Below are 24628 nucleotides of genomic sequence, written 5' to 3'. Positions count from 1 at the left end.
ACTCAGCTCCGAACAGGAAGCGTTCCAGTAAATTTTATTTAGTTTTAGATTAAAAGAATCATAAAAGGCCGTGGCGTTTTGTGTTAAAATCTCAAAGGAGAAATGCCCATGTGACATTTCTACACATTAACCGTGTCACTGTGGTTGTTTTACTTACGTATTCGAAAAAACGCGCACGCGACAAGCTAGGAACTTGTCGCGTGCGCGACTTATGACGTAAGCAGTTTGCCGCGCAGTGATGATGGCGGTGCGTGAACGCGCAGTGAAAGTAATGGCTGCTCTCGATCGGCGGTTGCCTAGCTTCGATGATTTCGTGGGTCAAAGTTGGACTGCTTGGACCGAGTGGTCCGGTGTGACAGCACCTGATGGTAAGAGAATGTAATGATGCCACATCTGGCTGCTACGAATCCGTTTCATAAAAAACCCGAGGGTTTATTTTCGTGTAAACGTAGGGAAGAGCTAGCCATGTTACCCAAACAAAGACCCTGCCGGGTCCTAGCGCTGGATGGATAACATGTTGCTCTACACTGGGTCCATCTGCATATGTTGTCAGGAAAAAAAGGACCAGGGTAAATAATATGGGTCCATTGTAGTTTGTATAATATTGTCGGAGCTGTGTTAAAAGTCATGCAGCCTGTCTTTGTCGATCTGGCCAAATTTGATGAACTGAGCCGGGCAGCGGTGACATCAGACCAGAATGAAGCTAGTATGGCAGGCTGTGCGTGCAACTTCTTGCCGTGAAAAGCTAGGCTAGGTTGCTAACAAGCTAGACAGAATTCGTTGACGGCAGGATAGTTGGTTAGCGTTAGCATGCCAGCTAAGTGGCCGGGTGATTGTGAGCTTAGACACCGGTGACAGAGGAGGAGCCTGATGCCCTTACCACCATGTAAACGATGGCCCAAGCTTTGCCATATTTAAACGCCACTCTTGTTTTTTTTCGCCTTATTCGAGTACTTGACCCCGATTTCCTTTGCGAGTCCCGTCCACCGCCAATGTACTGTCGTTGACTATGTTTGTGCGCCTGAGGCAGCCAACTGTGATAGTTCCTTTCCAAAATAGTTGGCTTTTCCCAGCTTTCATTTTTTTTTGTGCTCAGCCATTGTTTGGCATCCATGCAGCTGCAAGTCTGCTCACAACTCACCAATAAAGTCTGCCGAGGCAGCTTCTGACCATTACTACACTTTCCTCACTTCTAACTACGCTAATACATTGAACTTGGTGCTACCACCACTACCTTAAATGTACAAACGGTTTGCCTATACAACCGTTTGTTCAACATAGCTCAAGGGCCTTCTTATGCGTTCGTGCAAAAAAATATTTGGGCTTTTAGTTGAACTTGTTTTCCAATAACCCACAGTGCAACTTCATATGGATGCCACACTTCTCGGAGATGCACAAGCGTCATGAAAATGTTTCATTGTTTGTTTTAATGTTTGCTGTTTTAGGAGCTGGTGTGGATGACTGCAATAAAAATGGCAAAAAGGCTGCAGAGGCAATGTCACTCAGCAGGGAGGGTAGGTCGAGCATCCTTTATGAACTTTTGAAAACAACCCATTGCGGGTATTTTTTTCTGTCATGTTTTTTATCGCAGCAGCTTTGTGACGAGATGCCCTTATTTATAAGTTTTGCAATAAGATTATCTGCAGTATAGGTTTCTGTGATTTCCCACGTTCTGTATTTTAATTATATAATAATAATGCACATTCTCGACAAAATCTAGCAGTTCTGACCATACATGGTGTCATGAAAAACAGGCATTGGAAATGACATGGCACATGGTCACCACAGCATAAATCTATCTTCCAGTTAGACATGTTGTGATACTTCACCATCGGTCAAATAGTCTGTTCCAAGTCACTGGTCAAGCTTCAACTTGTTTTGATTTCACCTAAGAAAATATTTCTCAATTGTACTCTCCAAAGGTAAAAATGAGTTAACCGCTGTTCCTATTGAGATGTACAAACACTCTGTCTCAACCTATTTGAAATTGATCATGCATGCTTTTTAAAGAAGAAAAACCTTTGGCCTTAATGTGAGGTGGCAACTAGGTACATTGATGTCTCCCAACATGCTGATGTTTCTTGTGATATCACACATTACGTGCATTGCAAAAATTTTTGAGCCAAATAAAAAGACACGCTCAATTAATTATTTCTATACTTTGAGAGCTCACAAGCTTTGCTGAGCTCTCGCTTTATATTCTGTTTTACATGTACAAGTTCCTCCCCGGGACACAAACTTGCTAAATTATTTTGTGTGTTTCAACATATATTTCGCACAAAGGCATATAGACATGAATTAATTCAATTTATTGAGCATAGAAATCATGCATTTATTTTATGTTGTATTTGTAGTCATTACTTGAAGTCCTCATGATAATCGTCTTTGATTAAATAGAAGCACATTTGTCATGTTTGTCACTGAACAGTCCTCTCGGTTCTTCTAACAGACATGTCTATCTTTGGTCTGTACCCTGGCTATGACGACTTCTACCTTGTGGTGTGTAGCCACTGTGGTCAAGTAGTGAAGCCACAGGCATTCGAGAAGCACTGCGAAAGGAGACATGGTCCTCTGGCCAAACTTTATGCCCGAATACGTTCTCCGGCTCCCCAACCCCAGCAGAGGACCCATCACAGCCATTCTCCTTCTCAGGGGAACAATTCCATTCCCGCTTCAGCATGGGATGGTCGAGGCCAAGGCAGCGGGTCAGTAAAACCGCCCCCACAAGCTCCTTCGACACCACCCCAGCACAGACCCCCCAAAAACACAAAGGAAGGAGTAAGGTAAGAATGGGGCTGGTTAGGGGGTAATCAGTGGTTTGATGCATTTGTATTACTGTAAGTTCAAATGCATGCTTGGGTTCATTTTCATGTTTAAAGGTGAAGTTCCGATTCAGTTCCACATTTACCTTATGAGCCTAATTGAGTGCAGCTTGGTCAAGTCCTTCCACATTGACTAAAACCCCATTTCCAGTTCCTATTTTGGGTTTAGTCTGAACAGTCAGGTTTGTCGTTTAAAGAGCCTGCATCATGCAGAATCAACTTTTTTCAGCTTTTACCCAGATGAAAATGCTAATTCTTCACCAAAAATACCCTCAGAGTGGTGAGTCTGTCTCCTCTCATTGACCCATTTCTGAGCATTCCTGTTCATACCTGCACTAGCTCCACCCAATCCAAGAAAACAATCGGGTCCTCAATCTTATACGTAGAAGATTGAGTGAGCCACACAAGCACCATCCCTGCAGACAGAACACACACCCATTTTCTCTGAGCAGGCAGTGGGAGGCCTGGCGAGCATATCTCAGAAAGAGGCATTATTAGCGGCCACCTCGGGAAGAGCGAATAGGCTGGAGTACAGTGCACCTAATGTGACATGTTTTATCATGGAAGGAGAGAACTTTATGTACATTTTCAGTCATGTATGTGATGATGACAAACCCAAATAACAACAATGGTACCTGCACTTCATACACCCATTTGAACAAAATAGATGTACAGTAGTACCTCTACTTCCGGATGTCTCTTCATACGAAATTTTCAAGTTACGAAATGCGCCAATGGGAAAATATTGCCTCTTTTTACAAAAGAAATTTCAAGATACGAAAGGTAAAAATACAGTATGGGCTGCTGGTCGCAGCTCCAAGTTTCCTGAACGCAACACACTGAAAGCTGCTCTGCCAATGCCCATTACCGAGCATCATCCTGGTTTGGTTCATTGGCCAAGAAGGACCTCTACCGGATGTGTCTATGTGTGCAGATAGATATGCGTCTATGTAGGCGTTCCGATAGTTTTACATAAATGTGAATCACCCAAAAAAGTGTTCACCAGTCGGGCGATCGCTCACGAGGATTTAACAATCCTTCACTTCGAAGGATTGTTAAAAGCCAACAAAAGCAAACGACCTTGGATCAGTTCTTTACAAAATGGCAGGCAAAAATCACTTCGAAGAGAGAACATGGACAAAAGAGGGCAAAAAAACCAGATGAGGACGCAGTTAAGTTAAATGACCATCATTTTTATTTGTTACTCTCGTCCAGGAGTGTCAAACTCATTTTTGTTGTGTGGGCCACATTTTAATTACCGTTTTCCTTGGAGGGCCGTTACGACTGAAACCATATAAAGAAGTCAAGAAAAACACTTCACTCCACTTTTGTATAAGTTACTGTCAGGATGGGTTTGGTTAAAAGAAAATGTTTATAATATCCTTCTTATTTATTACAGATCAGAATTTGAAATTTTGGTATAGATTTTAGCTAGCATCATGGAAATTCACGTTTGATTTGCTTTTGGGGGCCACATAAAATGAGGGGGCGGGCCAGATCTGGCCCCTGGGCCTTGAGTTTGACACCTGTGCTCTAGTCTGTTTTTTTACATTATACACAACTCTCAATTACTGTGCAATAATCCATTTTAACATGTATTTGTTCCATATTGTGATGCATTTTTATTAGAGCTGTCAAATGATTAAAATATTTAATCTAATTAAAAATGCAACTGTCATAATTAACTCAAATGGACTAAAAAATTAATCGTGATTACTCACATTTTTTATCGTTTCTGAATTTCCTTTTACATTTTTTGTCCTATTTTTCACCCATTTTAATGCTCTCATCAACATGAAATCATGAATCAGTTTTCTATGTGCCAAATGCAAATATTTACTGAAATAACAATTTTGACTTTCAATTTTACATGAACATTTTTCACTTGGAGCAGTTATTCACACATAATCTCTCACACAATATTACTGTACATCAACAACAGTGAAAACAATATTTTGTCACACAACAGCTGCTTTAACAGCTTTTTTTATAAAATCAAAACAGAACAATATAACATTATAAAGTGCACATCTAAGGTAAACTAGTACTCAGCCTATAGTAGATTTAAACCATGGTTACATACTTCGTTTTTCTCAAGTTTACTGTGAACACAGCAGTCTGTTTCTATATGTTTGTTGAAGAATAACGAGACACCGGACACCAGTGTTCATTATGTGCCGCTGTATTCAAAACTGCCCGCCGTACAAAAAAGGGCACGCACTTCTCCCGTGCTGCTGGGGCAAACCATTCTGAAAGGGGGGGGGGGGGGTGGTCACTCCCCCTAACACAGTCAGGCTATGTTGATTGTGTTGGTCCTTCTTGTGCGGAAGTCTCTCTACAGTTTTTGTGTAGACCTCATTTCGAATGACAACACTGGAGACGTTTTGTTTTCGCTAGGTCGCTACCACTGTCAGGCAAACACAGAGAAGCTCCACCCGCTCTATTTATATGGACACAGAACACTGTAACCTTCCACACAAAATAGTTCCAAACAAGTAACATCCGCTTGTGACGTGTGCCGCGTTAATCTCGCGAGAAAAAATTTAATCCCGTTAAAATTCATTTAAATTAATGCCAATAAAAACGTGCTAAACTGACAGCTCTAATTTTTATGCTTTAGAAAACATTTACGTCTGAATTTTAGGGGGCTTTGAACGGATTAAGGCATTTACATGGAAAACGCATCTCTACTTACAAAATTTTCTAGTTAAAAAAATGTCTCCCAGAACAATTAATTTTGTAAGTAGAAGTACCACTGTATTTGAGAGCATTTGTTATCTATCTTAACCAACATATGTTTTATCCTTCTACATCAGGGGTGTCAAACTCATTTCATATTGTGGGCCGCATACAGCCTCGGTTGATGTCAAGTGGGCCAGACCATTAAAATTATACCATACTCTGCTATAAATAACCAAAATATCATGTCCTTACTTTGTTTTGATATAGCGAAGTACAAGAACATGAGGAAAATGTTGAATGGTACCTCAACCTGTATTTCATTTACCTAACATTTCATAAAACACCTTAGATTTCCTTTGACAAATGTGCAATTTACTTTTCTCTTTCACATTTATGCAGCGCAACTGATCCCACTGATTGTACAAGGGGACAAAACTTGAACAATTAGTATTTAAAAATATAGTCATGCATTTTAATTTAATTTTAAACGACATTTATAAAGGATTTTATAACCATTTACACATGTGCATATGAAATCTAAATGTAATCCCCGCCAACACTTTACAAATGAAAGAGAAAACAGTGGGCCCCCTAGCGGATAATACATGATTTGCATCTTATTAAAAATATTCCTTTAGTGTCTTTTATGCTTTTTCTTTTCATTTTTAAATGATCCCACGGGCCTGATCGAACCCACTCGCGGGTTGAAACTGGTCCGCGGGCCTTATGTTTGACTCCACTGTTCTACATGGTGAATAAATGGTAAAATGTCCATCTTACATGCTGAAAATGTGTGCATACAACCCGCCCCAATCGCAAACCATAAGCCAATCTGTGCCAGACATAACGTCGTCGTTTCACACGATTATTGAACATTCCGACTCTTGTACAGTTGAAAAACTTCGATATAGCAGTTTGAAGACGTACCAATCCTGCGGATATGATGAAAAACATTGATGAACCATTCACAGCCAGAGCTGTTATCGGAAGCCGGTTGATCCATAGCGCCGGTAACTATGTACAGTAGCAGTCCATGCAAATGAATTCAACCAGGAACACCCAAGTTACAGAGCATTTAACTTACCTGTGCAGCCCTACCCTGTTGTATTATTAGGTACAGAGAAATATTGTAATGCTCGGTTATCTCTCGTAAAGCAGACATTCCCCACTGGAAAAGTCATCCCACGGCAGCCACACAGATTCACCAGTATTCAAGCAGCCGCCGCCTCTGGAGTCTTCGATTAGCTCGCCACCCTCATCCATCAGAGACCCCCCATGGCCACATGGAGGCACCCCACCTGCTAGGCCTTCACCCACTGAAAGGCCCCAAACCCAAAGGAAGGATTCTTCTCCAGGTTCTGTGGTCCAGAGCCACCGTATTCCCAAGCCATACAACAAAGTGGCCTCCAGTAAGTGCAGGGGATCTTGGGGTCAGGTAAAAAAGTTTGATTTTGAAGGATATATTGTTATTTTCTAGTTTGTTAGTCTCAATATAACAATTGAATCGTATTTTGTGATGAAATATGTTCATTGTTGCTTTGAATGTGATGTTAAACATTAATGGTTTTGTCTTCCCAGAAAGAGAGTGTGACTTGGACAAACACTGTGGTGTCCTCGATCCTGACAGGAAGAAAGTCTGCACTCGCCTCTTGACGTGCAATGTAAGCACCAAACCTTGATGCAATCACGCATTTTTATTTTTACTTTTTCCCTTCTGATTATCACCCAGTGTCTGTACACCACAGAAGAAAAGTTGTTTCATCTTAGACAACCCTCACAATGTATTGTTGGTAAAATGGTGGTGATTAATTCACAATTTTATTTTTTTATCCCCATCAAATGTTGAGATATTTGAATAAAAAAGCTACAATAACTCATCCTGAGAGGTCGGATGGCTTCCAGCACAGCAAGGATAGTTAATCTGGAAATTGATGTGTGTGTGTGTGAAGCAGGAAGTGCCTGTTAGGCCGCATCAGTCTAGTTGAGAGGATGACCTGATTAATAGGAAATGGAATGGGTGATTGGAGAGAGACACAGGAAATCATTCTAATCTTAAACCCGTTCTGAATGCATATGGTCTTTTTCTTGTTTTTTTTTTTTAACTTCTTCCTCAAAAGGAAACATGATTCAATAGTATTCGTGAGCTATGCTTCTAAAGTTTGATGATATAGCTTTTCAAAATGCAATGTCAAACACAATTTGTATTGGATTTTGTTTTCCTCCCCGCCGCTCCCTTTATCTTTCTAAAATAAATGTGGAACCCTTTTTCGGGTAGTTATTTAAATACTCTGAATACTTCAGCACTTTTCTGAATTTTAAATTATAATTTAAAAAAATGTTAAAAAGTGACTTAGTACATATCTTCTTCTTCAGATCCATTCCATCCACCAGCGTAGGAAGGTGTTGGGTCGCAGTAAGAAGTTTGACCAGTTAGTGGCTGAACTCAAGACGAAGGTTCGTGAGAAGGGGGCACAATCGCTGGAGGGAGGTTCCTCTTCTGGACAGTCCCCCAGCCCAGAGGCACTCAGAGAACAAGATGGTGCTCCACACTGCCGGAGATTTTTGGCCAGCCTCCCTGCATTCAGGTTAGTTTGCTAAAACAAGCAAAGAATGCATTGTACACGAGCTTGGCGCTAATTCAATGTCAATATGTATCGGGATAGGCACGTGATCAGTATCAATAGAAAATGCATTTCATAAAATGTTGGATAGAAAAAAAATCATCAATCATCATGTTGAAGGCACTGCGCATGCGCCACAGATAATGAAGGGCCGCAAATAGTACAAATAATGGTGCCATAGCTGACATCGACTAGAAGCCTAAGGCCAAGGATTTACTCTACTACTACTTCACTGAGGTTTCAATATGATTTTTAAACGACAACATTGCCAGACCAACAACCGGTGTCACCATGTTTGAATGAAATGGGTGTGGTACCTACATCACTCACATATATTGTTACCACAACCATCACTATTTCATCGACGGGTACATATGAAATCATAAATATGGTAAAGAATTGTTGTAAAAGACAAAATGCGTATTCTCTATTCTATATTTCTAGCACTTGGCGGTGTGTGACAGACAGCTGTGTTCCTATGCTCGCTTAACACGCAAATGGATCTTTCAACTGTGTGAAAGCCATGCGTTTTGATACATCTGCGACATCGCGACATCGTCGTGTAGTTGCAATTCAAAAGCAGTGGCCAAATCACTGCCACTTGTGAAATCTCAGAACCCCACGCAGACTATGGCAGTGGGGTTGCGGTGGCCCTTTGGCATTGCCACTGTACATGATAACACATCTTTAGATAAGTCACATTTGCAAATAGGGGCCAGTTGTTGTTTTTTTGTTTTTCAAAAAAAAACTGGGACTATATTACCTCACCTTGTCATTACAGTCGCTCCACGGCTAATTTAGAGGGTACCCCAGATGATGATGGGCAGTTGCAGGATGAGGGAAGCCTCCGAGTTCCATCCCCTCTTGTCCATGGAACAATTTCCAGTGATGAAAGTGAAACCGAAGGAGCAGAGGACCCTGTTGAGTTACCATCTTCTGCTGCGCACCCAAGACCAATAGCAGTGAGTATTTGTTTTTTTAGATTAATGACGTTGAGAAAAGAAACCAAGGACTTCACATCAATGTATAGTATTGTTTTACCTCATACAACTGTTTCATTTGTGTTCGGCCAATGTATTTCAAATCACATTATACACTATGATGCCAAAAGTATTGACTCTTGTGCCTTTTGTTTGGTATGAATATCAATGACACCACATTCTTAATCAATATGGTCTAATTTCACAGTTTAGAAAAGGTCAAAAATTGCCATAAACACACTCCTAAACCCTTTCTGAAATTTTCCCCAGAAAAGTTGAAGCTGTTGTGATACACACACACACACACACACACACACACACACACACACACCAGTCCACCACATCCGTTTTTCAGGGAATGTGCATACTGAGTGTTTATCAGTTTTTTAAAGAATATTTGGGGTTTAAAAAAATAGAGAGAAAATGGGGGAGGGGGGCACTTCCCGCTGCTCTTTGCAGGCCGGCCTGATTCGTAGCCCACGTGAGTAGTGCGGGTCCACTGTATAGTGTTTTTACGCCTGCCAAGAATATGGACCTGCCCCCTTAATTTGTTTCTTGGATTTTGCGTTGGACAATAAATTTTCTCATAGGGGAAAAAAGTACATTCTCTTTTCATGTCAAACAAGAACATACATAACAGTCCATTTTGACATTAAAGAATAATTTACGGTAAATAACAAAACAGTAAACTGATGACATCCTCATTCATTCATATTGATAACATATAAAGAAAAAAGTTTTTTTTTTCAAACAAAATCCAAGATAAGAGAAATCATCACACTGTCTTGAGTTTTTCAATCTTGTTTATAGTGTAAAATATAGCTTGCCTGTGGTTAAAAGAGAAAATACCAGGAGACTAACTTGAGTGATACGCTGTTGCTTGAAAATGTTTGGTTTACTTCAATGGACATGTTGATTTTCGGAAGTAATGAAAAAAATTGTTACTATTAAATGTAATTGTTACTGTTAAATGCCAATTTTACATAAATATTTATCTGCTCTCTCCAGATGTGTTCATTTGGTGGCATTGTGTTGGGCCATGGCATCTACACTTTTGACAGAAGGCTTCACCACCTGAGGTCGGCTTTTAGCAGCATGCTGGAGCAGCACATTAGCGCTCATCTTTGGAAGTAAGTTGGATCAATGTTAACTACTTGATACGTTTCCTATTTTCAGGATGAAATATATCAACATTTTTTTCGTATTTTTATTTGATGTTTTACCAATGACGGCCCGGTGAGCCGGTGATTAGCATGTCAACCTCACAGTGCAGAAGTATCGGGTTCAATTCCAGCTCCAGGCTTCTGTGTGGAGTTTGCATGTTCTCCCTGGGCCTGCGTGGGTTTTCTCCAGTTACTCTGGTTTCCGCATACATTCCAAAAACAGGCTGATTGAACACTCAAAATTGTCCCTAGGTGTGAGTGTGAGCGCGAATGGTTCTTCGTCTCTGTGTGCCCTGCGATTGGCTGGCAACTGGTTTAGGGTGTCCCCCGCCTACTGTCTGAAGAGAGCTGGGATAGACTCCAGCCCCCCCCCCCCCCAAAAAGTGAGGATTCTTATTCTTTGCTCTGACCGTTTCATGATTCTTGGTGAGCACTGAAAATTATGAATTTTGTTATTATGAAAGTGGTAGCAAGGAAAGAGAACTTCTCTTTCCACACCAAAATACATCCTAGAACAAGAGATAAGATATCCTTTATTCGTCCCACACACATCCCAAGATATGAAATTACCATGAAAATATCTACTGTATTTTCCACACGAAAAGACGCACTGGATTATGAGGTGCACCTTCAATGAATTGCTATTATTTAAAAAAAATTCATACATTGGACGCTTATTATTAAAAGGCGCAATCTACAATGCCTCCACTAGATGGTGCTACGCTCCTTCCATTCAACTCGAGAGGCGTCAGTTCAACTTGAGAGTCAGTTCAACTTGAGAGGCGTTCATGACTGCCCCTGAAAATGTAAATGAACTATTACTGTACTTAAATGAAACTACGAAAATGGAAAATAATGCATCAAAACAGAAAATCAAGCGAGAAAATCACAAAATAAAATCTATATCCCACCTACAGAATTTATTTTGTGATTTCCTCGCTTGATTTTCTTCGTGGTTTCCTTGAAGTAAGAAGTTTTTCGAGGGCGGCCATGAATGCCTCTCGAGTGGAACAGAAGAAGGCACGGAGACGGACAGTACTGTACCTGTATTTGTTGAGACTGTGAAAACCATTAATAAAGTCTGCATTAAAAAAAATAAAACCACAGCTCTCCTTTTTTCAACAAATACAGGTGAGTCTTTGTCCGTCTCCGTGCCTTCTCTTAATCCGTTCAACTCGAGAGGCGTTCATGACCACCACCGAAAAACGCATTGGCATTTCCTTGATCATAGTGCCACGGTGACTACGATTAGATGTCAGTAAGAGTTATTTATTCCTTTGTTGCATATTCACAAATGATGAAATCAGAATATAAATTCTGAGGGGTGGCTATACACTTTATTTTGTGATCTCCTCACTTGCTTTTCAGTTTTGATGTATTATTTTAAATGTTTGTAGTTTCATTGAAGTAATCATTCGTCTACATTTTTTGGAGGTGGTCTTGAACGCCTCTTGAGTCAAACGGAAGAAGGCACGGAGACGGACAAAGACGTACCGTATTTTCGCGACCATTCGGCGCACCGTATTGTTGGGCGCAGTCTCAGTAACGGGTGCTATTTCTGTATTTGACACAAACACAAAACGCACTGTATTAGTGGGCGCAGCCAGGCATGGTAAAACATACGCCAGCTTAAACATACGGCATGCATGCACGCACACTTAAAAACATGTTAGCTTGAGGCATACGGTGGCATGCATGCATGCTAAAACATACCAGGTATGTTAGCTTAAAGCATACGGTAGCAGCGAAGACATACGGACACATGCTAAATACACATTTTTGAAAAGGCAACAGAAGCAAAGCTGAGTTCGGTTGTACTTAGCCATTTTACAATGTACTCACGCGACTGGTACCTGCTAGGGCCGTGCCTTTAGCGTCCTCTTACACGATCACCCATCACTCCTTGGTGACTGGTACCTGCTAGGGGTGTGCCTTTAGCGTCCTCTTATAAGCCCACCCTTCACTCATTGGCAGACTTCGGCATGCCTGTCGTCACTCACATCCGCCTTTTCTCTGTATAAACAGCGTGTCGGCCAGAAGTGCTCTCAGTCAGGCTTTGGAACTCAGCGCATACACTAGACCAGGGGGCCCCAAACCACATTTGACCCGGCCCTCTAACTCTCCTGTTGTCCTCGGGTCAAAATGACCCGTCACTGTGTTAAAAACGCCCCCAAAAAACCCTAAATGATAATTTTTTAACTTGAAATTTTATGACTTTTCCTAGATTGTCCCCAACTGCAGAAAATTTGAAATGTTGTTTTTATTACCTTTATTACCGATTCGTCTTACTGTTTATTGTGTATGTTAAATCGCTCCATGTACAGCACTTTGTATGCAACGATGGCTGTTCGAAAGTGCTCTATAAATACTGTTGACTTGACTTGACTTATTCACATTTCCATGGAAGCTGTACAAAAAAAAGTACAAAGGTGGTCTTCGGGGCAAAATGACCAATGACGCAAATAGGGTTGAAATCAAGGTCACAAAGTTATTTACACACCACAGAATATTTCAGTGTTTTAGTTGTGTCTCCGATCAATTAGTAGAACACGTGAACAAGACGGTAGCAGACATAAACAAGACAAGATGGGTGGTGTTCTCGTAGATGGCAGAACTCTTTTTTTTGTGGATTTCAAGGGGCTATAAAGAGAGAGAGTTGTTTAGTTATTATTCATTTCCTGTTTTTTCTGTGAAGAACTCAGAGGGTCATTTAGTTATTATTTATTTCATTAATAGTGTTATTATTTGTTTCCTGACGTTTTATTCTGTAAAGAACCTGGAAAGGGTTATTTGGTTATGTGTGGCTTTCTGGGAAACAAAAAATTGTTTAAGCTCCCCTACGATCGTTGATGTTACAAACTGACACCGGCCTCCCATCAGAGAAGGGAAAAGTTATGTGGCCCTCACAGGAAAAAGTTTGGGGACCCCTGCACTAGACGCTCCGCAACAAAAGCGTATTTAATAAAGCAGCAACACAGTTCACTGAACCAACAGCAAGTTATATCATTGGAAGCATGTCTCCAGGAAGGAGCCATCTTATGTATTACCGTAATGGCCATACAAAAGACACACCGGATTTTAAGGCGCTTGGTGAGCTTTTAAGAAAATTTAAGACTATTTGGTGCGCCCTATAGTGTGAAAAATACGGTAATTTTTATCCATGTACAAAAGAAGCTAATGGGGAGATCAATTATATATCTCAATACTCCACAGCACCAGTCCACATACCGGTACCACTTAGTACAGGGCCGCACAGAGAGACCCATCCATCCATCATCTACCGCTTATCCGGGGCCGGGTCGTGGGGGCAACAGCTTTAGCAGGGAAGCCCAGACTTCCCTCTCCCTAGCTACTTCTTCCAGCTCTCCCCGGTGGATCCCGAGACGTTCCCAGGCCAGCTGGGTGACATAGTCTCTCCAGCGTGTCCTGGGTCTTCCTCGGGGTCTCCTCCCGGTGGGACATGCCCGGAACACCTCACCAGGGAGGCGCTCAGGAGGCATCCGAATCAGATGCCCAAGCCACCTCATCTGGCTCCTCTCGATGTGGAGGAGAAGCGGCTCGACTCTGAGCCCCTCCCGGATGACCGAGCTTCTCACCTTATCTCTAAGGGAGAGCCCGGACACCCTGCGGAGAAAGCTCATTTCGGCCGCTTGTATCCGGGATCTCGTTCTTTCCGTCACGACCCATAGCTCGTGACCATAGATGAGGGTTGGGACGTAGATCGACCGGTAAATTGAGAGCTTCGCCCTTTGGTTCAGCTCCTTCTTCACCACGACAGACCGATACAACATCCGCATCACAGCAGACGCTGCACAGATCCGCCTGTCGATCTCCCGCTCCCTCCTGCCCCCACTCGTGAACAAGACCCCAAGATACTTGAACTCCTCCACTTGGGGCAAGAGCTCCTCCCCGACCCCGAGGGGGCACTCCACCCTTTTCCGACTGAGGACCATGGTTTCAGATTTGGAGGTGCAGATTTGAACCGCTTCACACTCGGCTGCGAAACGCTCCAGTGAGAGTTGGAGAGCCCCGTTTGAAGGAGCCAACAGCACCACATCATCTGCAAAAAGCAGGGATGCAATACTGAGGCCCCCAAAACGGACCCCCTCAATGCTTCGGCTGCGCCTAGAAATTCTGTCCATAAAAGTTATGAACAGAATCGGCGACAAAGGGCAGCCTTGGCGGAGTCCTACCCCCACTGGAAACGATTCTGACTTACTGTCGGCAATGCGAACCAAACTCTGGTATAGTGACCGAACAGCCCGTATCAGGGGGTTCGGTACCCCATACCCACGAAGCACCCCCCACTGAACTCCCCGAGGGACACGGTCAAACGCCTTCTCCAAGTCCACAAAACACATGTAGACTGGTTGGGCGAATTCCCACATACCCTCAAGGACCCTGCTAAGGGTGTAGAGCTGGTCCACGGCCGGGACGAAAACCACACTGCTCCTCCTCAATCTGAGGCTCGACTTCCTGACGGACCCTCCTCTCCAGCACTCCTGAATAGACCTTACCAGGGAGGCTGAGGAGTGTGATCCCTCTGTAGTTGGAACACACCCTCCGGTCCCCCTTTTTAAAAAGAGGGACTACCACCCCGGTCTGCCAATCCAGAGGCACTCTCCCTGTTGACCATGCGATGTTGCAGAGGCGTGTCAACCAGGACAGCCCCACAACATCCAGAGCCTTGAGGAACTCCGGGCGGATCTCATCCACCCCTGGGGACTTGCCACCGAGGAGCTTTTTAACCTCATCGGTGACTTCAACCACAGAGATAGGAGAGCCCACCTCAGAGTCCCCAGGCTCTGCTTCCTCCAAGGAAGGCGTGTTGGTGGAGTTGAGGAGGTCTTCGAAGTACTCTGCCCACCGGTTCACAACGTCCCGAGTCGAAGTCGGCAGCGCCCCATTCCCACTGTACACAGTGTTAGTGGTGCACTGCTTCCCCCTCCTGAGACGTCGGATGGTGGACCAGAATTTCCTCGAAGCCGTCCGGAAGTCGGCTTCCATGGCCTCACCGAACTCTTCCCACGCTCGGGTTTTTGCCTCGGCGACCACCGAAGCCGCGGTCCGCTTGGCCAGTCGATACCCGTCAGCTGCCTCTTGGGTCCCACAGGCCATAAAGGCTCGATAGGACTCCTTCTTCAGCTTGACGGCATCCCTTACTGCTGGTGTCCACCAGCGAGTACGGGGGTTGCCGCCACGACAGGCACCAACCACCAAATCCGATGATACAACTACAAAGTCGATCATCGAATTGCGGCCTAGGGTGTCCTGGTGCCAAGTGCACATATGGACACCCTTATGCTTGAACAAGGTGTTCGTTATGGACAATCCGTGACGAGCACAGAAGTCCAATAACAAAACACCACTCGGGTTCTGATCGACATCGAGCACAGAGAGACATACACAAATATTTATTTAATTAATTTATGTTTTTATTACGGTGACCAGCTGTGAGTATCACTGAGTGAACATGTGTGTCAACAGTAGCCAATCTGAGTCCCGCTTTTTCTTCTCTACTTTGGTTTGCAAGTTGAAGACGTAAACAAAAAGTAAAACAAACAAGAAGTAAACGGTGTCTGAACGTGCAGTTAAATGCGCAGCAAGTGGACAGGAGAAAATCGGTGGCAAAAAGATAAGTGCTGAATATAAGCATTTATATTTACATATATGTATCAATGTGTGTGTTTGTACAGTTGCAAGAAAAGGGATGTGCACCCTTTGAAATTACCTGGATTTCTGCATAAATTGGTCATAAAATGTGTTCTGATCTTCACAAAAAACAGTCTGCTTCTACTACTACCAGACCAAATATTATGTTCTCGTTATTTTTAATTGACCACCATGTAAACATTCACAGTGCAGGATGGAAAAAGTATATGAGCTAACACTGAGGCTAATGAGCTAATTGGAATCAGAAGTCAGCAACCTAGAGTCCAATCAATGAGACGAGATTGAAGGTGTTGGGTAAAGCTGCCCTGCCCTATAAAAACACACCAGTTTGGAGTTTGTTATTCTTAAAACGCATTGTCTGATGGAAACCATGCCTCGCACAAAAAAGCTCTCAGACGACCTACAATTAAGAATTGTTGACCTGCATAAAGCTGGGAAGAGTTACAAGAGTATCTCTAAAAGCCTTGATGTGCGTCAGTCCATGGTGAGACAAATTGTCTATAAATGGAAAAAGTTCAGCAGCGGCCGTCCTGTGAAGATGACTGAGGAGCACAGCGCAGAATGCTCAGAGAGTTGAAGAATCCTAGAGTCAAATATAACTTTATTGTCAAATGCACTGTATATGCAACATACAGCACAGATGAAATTTCCTCCCTCTCAACCAGACAAGAGGAGCCGCGGGTGCCCGCGCTGCCATTAAAGGAACAGCACATAAGACACAGACAGCCGTACAATCTTAACTACTTTTCCTACATACAGAAGAAGTTACAAATGAAAGAGGAGTGAATCAAAGTGTCCTTTTCACTAGTGGATCAAAGACGTCATGCTGGAAATGTGCACATATCTGCTACAAGCTAAGTTTGTCAAGCTAAGAGTGTCAGCTAAAGACTTCTAAAAATCTCAAGAATATGGAGTTCATGGGGGAGGACACCAAGGAGGGAGCCACTGCTGTTGTTTGGAAGGAACCCCCAACATTGTGTCGAGAGAAAAAAGGGCACAGGACACCAACATCAAAACCTCATCCCAACTGTCAAGTGTGGTGGATTGGGCATCATGGTTTGGGGCTTCTTTGCGAACTCGGGGCGTGGACAGATTGCTATAATTAAAGGAAAAAATTAATCCCCAAGTTTACCTAGACATTTTGCGGAAGAACTTGGGTCCATATGTCTACCAAATGAAGCTCACTCGAAGATAGTTGATGAAACAGGACAACGACCCAAAGCACAGAAGTAAATCAACAACAGCATGGCTTCAACAGAAGAAAATACGCCTTCTCGAGTGGCCCAATTAGAGCCCTGGCCCCAACATGCTGAACTGATACAGTTGTGGAAAGAAGAATGGCCCAAAATCCCTCCTGACCATTGTGCATGTCTGATATGCAACTACAGGAAACTTTTGGTTGAGGTAATTGCTGGCAGAGGAGGGTCAACCAGTTATTAAATTCAGGCGTTCACATACTTTTCCTTGTCTGTGTGCGTGTGCACCCACAAAATGTTAGATATTTGGCCTTTTGGTGAACTTTGAGGATGTGCCTAAAATGCATTCAAACCTTTACAGGTGAACAAAATGTGACCTTGTCCAAGCTTTTGAACGCACATATCCAACTGTTCAATGTTTCGGTACTTTTTGCACAAGTTGCTTTTCTCTAATGAGGAGCTTAACGGCGAAATTTCACAAGAGGTTTTTGATCCGTGAATTGACCAATAAATGTCCTGGTTCGATTAGAGCTGGTGTTTTAAACAGTCGTCCTCATCATGCTGTTCACATTTTGATATCATCAGACCAAGACGACACCTAACAGTGGATCAACAGTACCATGCCATTATGATGCTTCAAAGAGGACATTCTCAGACGAAGTGGACACTGAGCTTAGTGTCACAGACCATCATCAATTGCAACAGAGAGACAGAGGAACTGGAAGAGTCACAGAAAGATGTAGATGTGGACATACTTTGGTCACATGCCATGCTGATAACAGCAACATTGTGATCGGTGCCCTGAGAAACCGGATGATGAATGCCACTCATCTCCAGGCACGGTTCAGGAAGGTGAGAGGCACCCAATTGTGACATCAGACCGTTCTAAACCATTTCCATCAGTGTGGTCTGCGCGCTAGATGACCTGCAAGGGTACCGGACCACACCACCAGGCATAGGTGTCATCGTCTTACATGGGCCAGGGAGCATTTAAGATGGACGAGGGACCAGTGGGCCTCACTGCTGTTCTCTCATGAAAGTGGATTCACGTTGAGCAAGAATGGTTACTGCCAACCAAGTTGGAGACGTCAAGGAGACCGCGATGCATCAGCCAATGTTGTCACCAGATGAGCTTTTGTTGGTGGCAATGTTACAGTGTGGGCACGTGTGGCCATTTGGTTCAGAACTGCCTGACACTTTGTGAATGGCACAGTGACGAGGCCGTACTACCTGAAGAACATGATTGATCCAGTGATTGTGCCCCTACATGAACAACACGGACCAAATTTCATCGTCATGGACAACAATGCTCCAGCTCATCGAGGTTGCATACTCAGGAAACGGGTGTTGGAGACTGGTGTACCTCAAATGGAATGGCCTGCACTTTCTCCAGTCCCGAATCCTATTGAGAACCTGTCGGATCAGGAGAGTTGCCGTGTCGAGGCTTGATACTCTGCACCCCAGAACCTCAATGACCTGAGGGGCTGCCTTTCAAGAAGAGTGTGATGCGGTGCCTCAGCAGATAATAAGTCGACTTGTGAACAGCATGTCGTTATCGAGCTGTAATTGATGCTCAGGGCAAATGACAAGTTGAAGTTTTTTTTTTTTTTTTGCGGTGTACCCGACATTGTTAACTTTTGTTTCAATGGATTGTTTGAGATGAGGAAATTACCTGTGTATCTTTTTACCAAAATGTCCTACTTTTATGATATGTCACTGTTGCATGAACTTTATTTCATCTTCCATAAATTTCACCTGAAAGCCAGATATGTCTAACTTTTTTAGGAGTGTGAATGTACATGAAAACAGATTTCCGAGTCATTCAAAATATTCGCTGCATTGCAAATGTATGTGGCGGACAAAGCAATTAGGTGTTGATCATTTTTTAAATTGTATTAGAATACCATTGAAAACACAAAGTGGTGATGGTCATAGTTGAGCAAGAAGCCCCCCCCCCCACCTCAATTACGCGTTCAAGTTGACGTGTGCAAGTGTATAGTATCCCCCAGTTATCCGAAGTGCTGTGTCGCCTTGCCCCTTTTGGGCCCTTGTTCCACACTTTGAGCTCGCATTCATGGGTCCTCAGCCAAAGCGTATTACTCACAATTACGGATTTGACCAGAATAGCAGGGAAATGAGTAACATTTTCTTGTTTTTTTTCCTTTTAATCAGAGATGCAAGTAAACAAAAAACAAGAACCTGACATGCTAGAAAAATACATGTTTAAAATCTGTAAAAAATACGTTGACACACAAAACTGTCTCTCATTGGAATTTGCTGTTGACCAAATTTATTCTTTCATATTTGGAAAATTGTTTCTCACGTTCACTAAGAAAGTGATTAAAGAGCTTATATTCTTTTAACTCAGGAAAATACCTCAAGCCACCAACCACCAGTGTCCAGCTCCCTCAGCCAAGATTGTTCCCTCGTCGTCTCCCACCTCAATAAGCTGTGCATCCTCCACTTCATCGCCGTTACATTCTAAAGTACGATCAGCTGGTCATATGAAGGCCTCCCTCAAAACTGTGTCGTCATCCTCTTCTTCCAGTCGTGGGCCGGGGAGACGCTCAACAACCATACCATCAGAGAACACCGGGCGCAGTGGTGGTGACATAGGAGGCAGTCACGTGCCCTCTCCAGGTAATACTGTGGGCATGCATCACGCAGGTCTGGGACGGCCCAAAAACCCAGTCGGGCGTCCCAGCAAGCAGATGCTGAGATTGCGAGAAGACGCGGCGACGGCTGCTGCCGTCCGCAAACGAAAAGCCCCGTCCCAGGAAGGGGAGCATTCAGGCCCCAACAGGAACTGCATTTCCTTACAAGACCGGGGCCGCCCGCCCTCTATAGCCTCTTCCCCCTTTGCCACCCCGCCCACCCCGAAAGCACCCATTCTCTTACCTCTTTCCCACGGACAGACCAATGGCATGCTCTCGCCAGGGAGTAAACCCCGCCCACAGCCCTCTCCAGCAGAGTCACACTCACCGGCTGCAAAGACAGTCTGGACCTATAGACGAACTCATCCTACCTTGGCTCATTCATCACCGCCAGAGACTTCTTCCATGAACAATTCCTACTGTCGGAATACTGTCGGGGACTCAGGACTGCTTGGGCAGGGCAGTGGGCGGGCATTCGAGCACCAGGGTTTGATCAAAAAACGTAAAGGGGTTGGCCTTGAGGAGCACTCGCCCTCAGCACACCGCCTGCTCCCCTCCTCCTCCTCCTGTTCGTCTTCCTCCTCATCCACACCTGACTCCTCTTCTCCTCGCTCAAACTTTTACCCATGGAAGGACAGTAAGAGTGGAGGCCTGGCTGGGGGCATGGAGAAGAAGCTGGCCACCCAAAAGGTAAAAAAGCTGTCGACAGATCATATGTGAATATGGTGCAATCATCAAAACGACACCCATATCACTTTTGTGTGATCCATAGCATAACAATTCATGTCATTTTCCCAATATCATTCCAATGCATTCCGTTTGTGTGCACTGTTGGAAATTTATATTGGGTTTGGCGCACTCTAGCGTTCAAATTGGAAATTACAATCTAGATCATTCCAAATTCAAATTGGAGGAATTCTTCTTGTGTGTGTGTGTGTACACATACATTATACGATATATATATATATATAATATATGGGCGGCCCGGTAGTCCAGTGGTTAGCACGTCGGCTTCACAGTGCAGAGGTACCGGATTCGATTCCAGCTCCGGCCTCCCTGTGTGGAGTTTGCATATTCTCCCCGGGCCTGCGTGGGTTTTCTCCGGGTGCTCCGGTTTCCTCCCACATTCCAAAAATATGCATGGCAAGCTGATTGAACACACCATAGGTGTGAGCGTGGATGGTTGTTCGTCTATGTGTGCCCTGTGATTGGCTGGCAACCGATTCAGGGTCTCCCCCGCCTACTGCCCGGAGACGGCTGGGATGGGCTCCAGCACCCCCGGCGACCCTAGTGAGGATCAAGCGGTACGGAAGATGAATGAATGAATGAATATATATATATACACCCCGCGACCCTAGTGAGGATTAAGCGGTTCGGAAAATGGATGGATGGATGGATATATATATTAGAGCTGTCAAACGATTAAAATATTTAATCTAATTAAAAATGCAACTGTCATAATTAAATGAACTAAAAAATTAATCGTGATTACTCACACATTTTTTTATCATTTCTGAATTTCCGTTTACATTTTTGTCCTATTTTTCCCCCATTTTAATGCTCTCAACAACATGGAATGATGAATCGGTTTTCGATGTGCCAAATGCAAATATTTACTGAAATCCATCCATCCATCTTCCGTACCGCTTGATCCTCACTAGGGTCGCGGGGGGTGCTGGAGCCCATCCCAGCCGTCTCCGGGCAGTAGGCGGGGGACACCCTGAATCGGTTGCCAGCCAATCGCAGGGCACACAGAAACGAACAACCATTCGCACTCACACTCACACCTAGGGACAATTTCAGAGTGTACAATCAGCCTGCCATGCATATTTTTGGAATGTGGGAGGAAACCGGAGCACCCAGAGAAAACCCACGCAGGCCCGGGGAGAACATGCAAACTCCACAAAGGGAGGCCGGAACTGGAATCGATTTTCTATTTTACATGGACATTTTTCACTTGGTGCAGTTATTCACACATAATCTCTCACACAATATTACTGTACATCAATAACGGTGAAAAAAAATATTTTGTCACACAACAGCTGCTTTTACAGCTTTTTTATTAAATCAAAACAGAGCAATATAACATTATAAAGTGCACATCTAAGGTACACTAGTACTCAGCCTATAGTGGATTTAAACCATGGTTGCATACTTCGTTTTTCTCAAGTTTGCTTTCAACACAGCAGTCTGTTTCTTTATGTTTGTTGAAGAATAACGAGACATCGGGCACCAGTGTTCATTATGTGCCGCTGTATTCGAAACTGCCGGCCGTACAAACAAGCACACGCACTTCCCCCGTGCTGCAGGGGCAAACCATTCTGGAAGGGAGGGGGGGGTTCACTCCCCCTAACACAGTCAGGCTATGTTGATTGTGTTGGTCCTTCTTGCGCGGAAGTCTCTCTACGGTTTTGTGTAGACCTCATTTCGAATGACTACACTTGGTTCGATGACAACACTGGAGACGTTTTACTTTCTCTAGGTCGCTACCACTGTAGCGCACTGTCACTGTCAGACGAACACACAGAAGCTCCACCCGCTCTATTTATATGGACACGGAACGCTGTAACCTTCCACATAAAATTGTTCCAAACAAGTAACAATCGCGTCAGTGGCATACATGTATACCTGTATGATGCACAGAGAGAGAAGAACAGGTAACTTTGGTCCTGTCAGTGGAGCAATCTGGCAACTTTTAAAGTAAACTTTCCATTCATAAACTCTAAGTATCCGTTTACGGTGTCTCCGCGCTGCCATGGCTGGCAAAACGGACATGGGCGTGGACTTCTGCAGCGCGCTTGTTGATTTGTTTCTGGTGTATTTATAGAGCCACGTAACATCCAAAATGTAATCCCGTTAAAATTCATTTAAATTATGCCAATAAAAACGCGCTAAACTGACAGCTCTAATATATATATGTACACACAATATAAACAGTACGTGTGTGAAGACTGCATTACTTTTTTTGACGAAGTTATGCTTTTCATATCGTAACATGACGATGATATCTTGGCAATTTTCATATCACTGGCATCATTACATCCCTAAACGTGAAATTCGGAACGCTACAATTGTCGTCAAAGTGATCGGAAGTATTTTTTTATATTGTTTTTCTTGACCCACAGCCCAAACTGCACCATTAATTGTGCCTGCCTTTACAAGCCACAAGAGGGAGCCAGCTTGACTTGATCCAAGATTTGGGCAACAGGATTGTGCATGTTCACATGCGCACTTTGTACACGTGACCTGGTGCTGTTCGCATCCTTTGACGGAAATAGACTTGAGCCTCAGTGTGTCTTTGCTCTCATCTGAATGAACGTCTAAGGGTGAAGGGGTAAAAGATTTTAAATGGATGGCTGTGGACTTCAAATACCTCAAGATCATCCGCTGCTGCTAATTTAAATATGTTGGTTTATTAAAGAAAACAATTAAACGTCTCTTTTACACGTTTTTTTGACTTTATAATTTTCTCTCTCCCACCCCACCCCCCACCCCACCCCAAAGAAGAAAGTGCCAACTCAAATGCAGTACTGCAGAACAATAGTTACACTGCTGTTAAGTGCTTATTTCTCATACTTCATTTGAAGTCAGGTCACATTTTCGAAATTTGTCACGATGCATAGACTAGCATCTCTCCAACAGAGAGCGTACAGACCAGGGGTTCTTAACCTTGTTAGAGGTCCCGAACCCAACCAGTTCATATGCACATTCACCGAACCTTTCATTAGTGAAAAGCAAAGATTTTTTACTAATTCAAGACATAAAAATGCATTTATTAAAAACTGGAAAAAAAGTAAATCAAATTTCAAGACAGAAATGTATATATTTTTATTTTAGGACGTACTATCACGACAGTCACACATTGACGACGAAGCGAATTAAATTTCCCACAGCATACTGATTGGACAAGCAATGTAATGTGATCTTCTGCAGCCAGTGATCGCCAAGCAGGCGTGTCATAACTAATTGACATGTTGAGTCGGGTGTATCTTAACCTCCATCGCAGAGGCTCCGTAGAACCCTATGGCAAGCCATTTGAGCATTTTTTCCAAATCCCTGATATCAGAATTGAGTGTGTTACACTAGTTCGATCTTTTTCAGCACCAGTTCGACACTCAGCCACACTAGTGACGCACTTTGTCGAACTAGTTGCATACAAACTCCAACTAGTCATTCATTTTCAGCAACATGTTAACTTGTCAATCATGAATTATTCTAACATGTGAACTTGTGACCCATGATTTCCTGCACTAGTAAACAAGTGCGAACTGAAATACTCACTAGTTTACTAGTGGCGGATAAAACAGTAGCTAGTTTACTAGTTAAAGCCCTTTGACGCCTTGATATCTAACTAGTGAGTGTCAAAAATGTTACTTGTTCACTGGTGATGCCCCAAATACACACTAGTTGCACGAGTGTGACATTTAATGTCACACTCGTGCAACTCGTGAGGTCTAAAATGTTCACTAGTAGAACTAGTGGATGCCAACCTGCTCAGTAGTGAGCTAGTTGCACAAAAAATAATGAGGAGGTGGGGTAAAAATGTGGCTGCAGGATTCCTATTGGATCTGCAGTTAAAATACACCAAGCGGGATTCAGATTTTGTCAAAAGATCGAACTAGTGTAACACACTCATGTCTGATATGAGGAATTTGGAATAAATGCTCAAATGGCTTGCCATAGAACGCCTGAGACCGATTCACAGAACCCCTAGAGTTTGATCAAACCCTGGTTACCACTGGTACAGATATCCTTTATTCGTCCCACAATGGGGAAATTTACATGTTGCAATTTCTGTTCTGCCACATCAGGTCTTGAGACCACAATCCATTTGTTG

At 43.4% G+C, this 24628-nt stretch overlaps 1 protein-coding gene across 4 annotated transcripts; it reads left to right on the top strand.

Moving 5' to 3' along the window:
- The first annotated feature begins 204 nt into the window (after positions 1 to 204).
- On the top strand, positions 205 to 23241 carry atxn7l2a (ataxin 7-like 2a). 4 transcript variants are annotated; one of them, XM_052075115.1, is made up of 10 exons: positions 205 to 368; positions 1446 to 1514; positions 2450 to 2783; positions 6663 to 6913; positions 7083 to 7165; positions 7878 to 8089; positions 8907 to 9087; positions 10114 to 10235; positions 19506 to 20481; positions 22917 to 23241. In XM_052075115.1, exons 1-10 carry the CDS (start codon positions 239 to 241, stop codon positions 22932 to 22934), a joined length of 2376 nt encoding a protein of 791 aa, XP_051931075.1. In that variant the 5' UTR covers positions 205 to 238; the 3' UTR covers positions 22935 to 23241. The 4 variants fall into 4 exon arrangements, with proteins under 4 accessions (XP_051931075.1, XP_051931078.1, XP_051931074.1 ...); XM_052075118.1 differs by having other exon boundaries at positions 6660 to 6913; positions 19686 to 20481; XM_052075114.1 differs by having other exon boundaries at positions 6660 to 6913.
- Positions 23242 to 24628: the final 1387 nt, after the last annotated feature.

Source organism: Hippocampus zosterae, chromosome 9 (genome assembly GCF_025434085.1).
Source record: "Hippocampus zosterae strain Florida chromosome 9, ASM2543408v3, whole genome shotgun sequence".
NCBI classification, from domain to species: Eukaryota; Metazoa; Chordata; class Actinopteri; order Syngnathiformes; family Syngnathidae; genus Hippocampus; species Hippocampus zosterae.
Note: the sequence above shows the minus strand (reverse complement) of the source record. Positions and strands in the feature narration are given on the sequence as shown.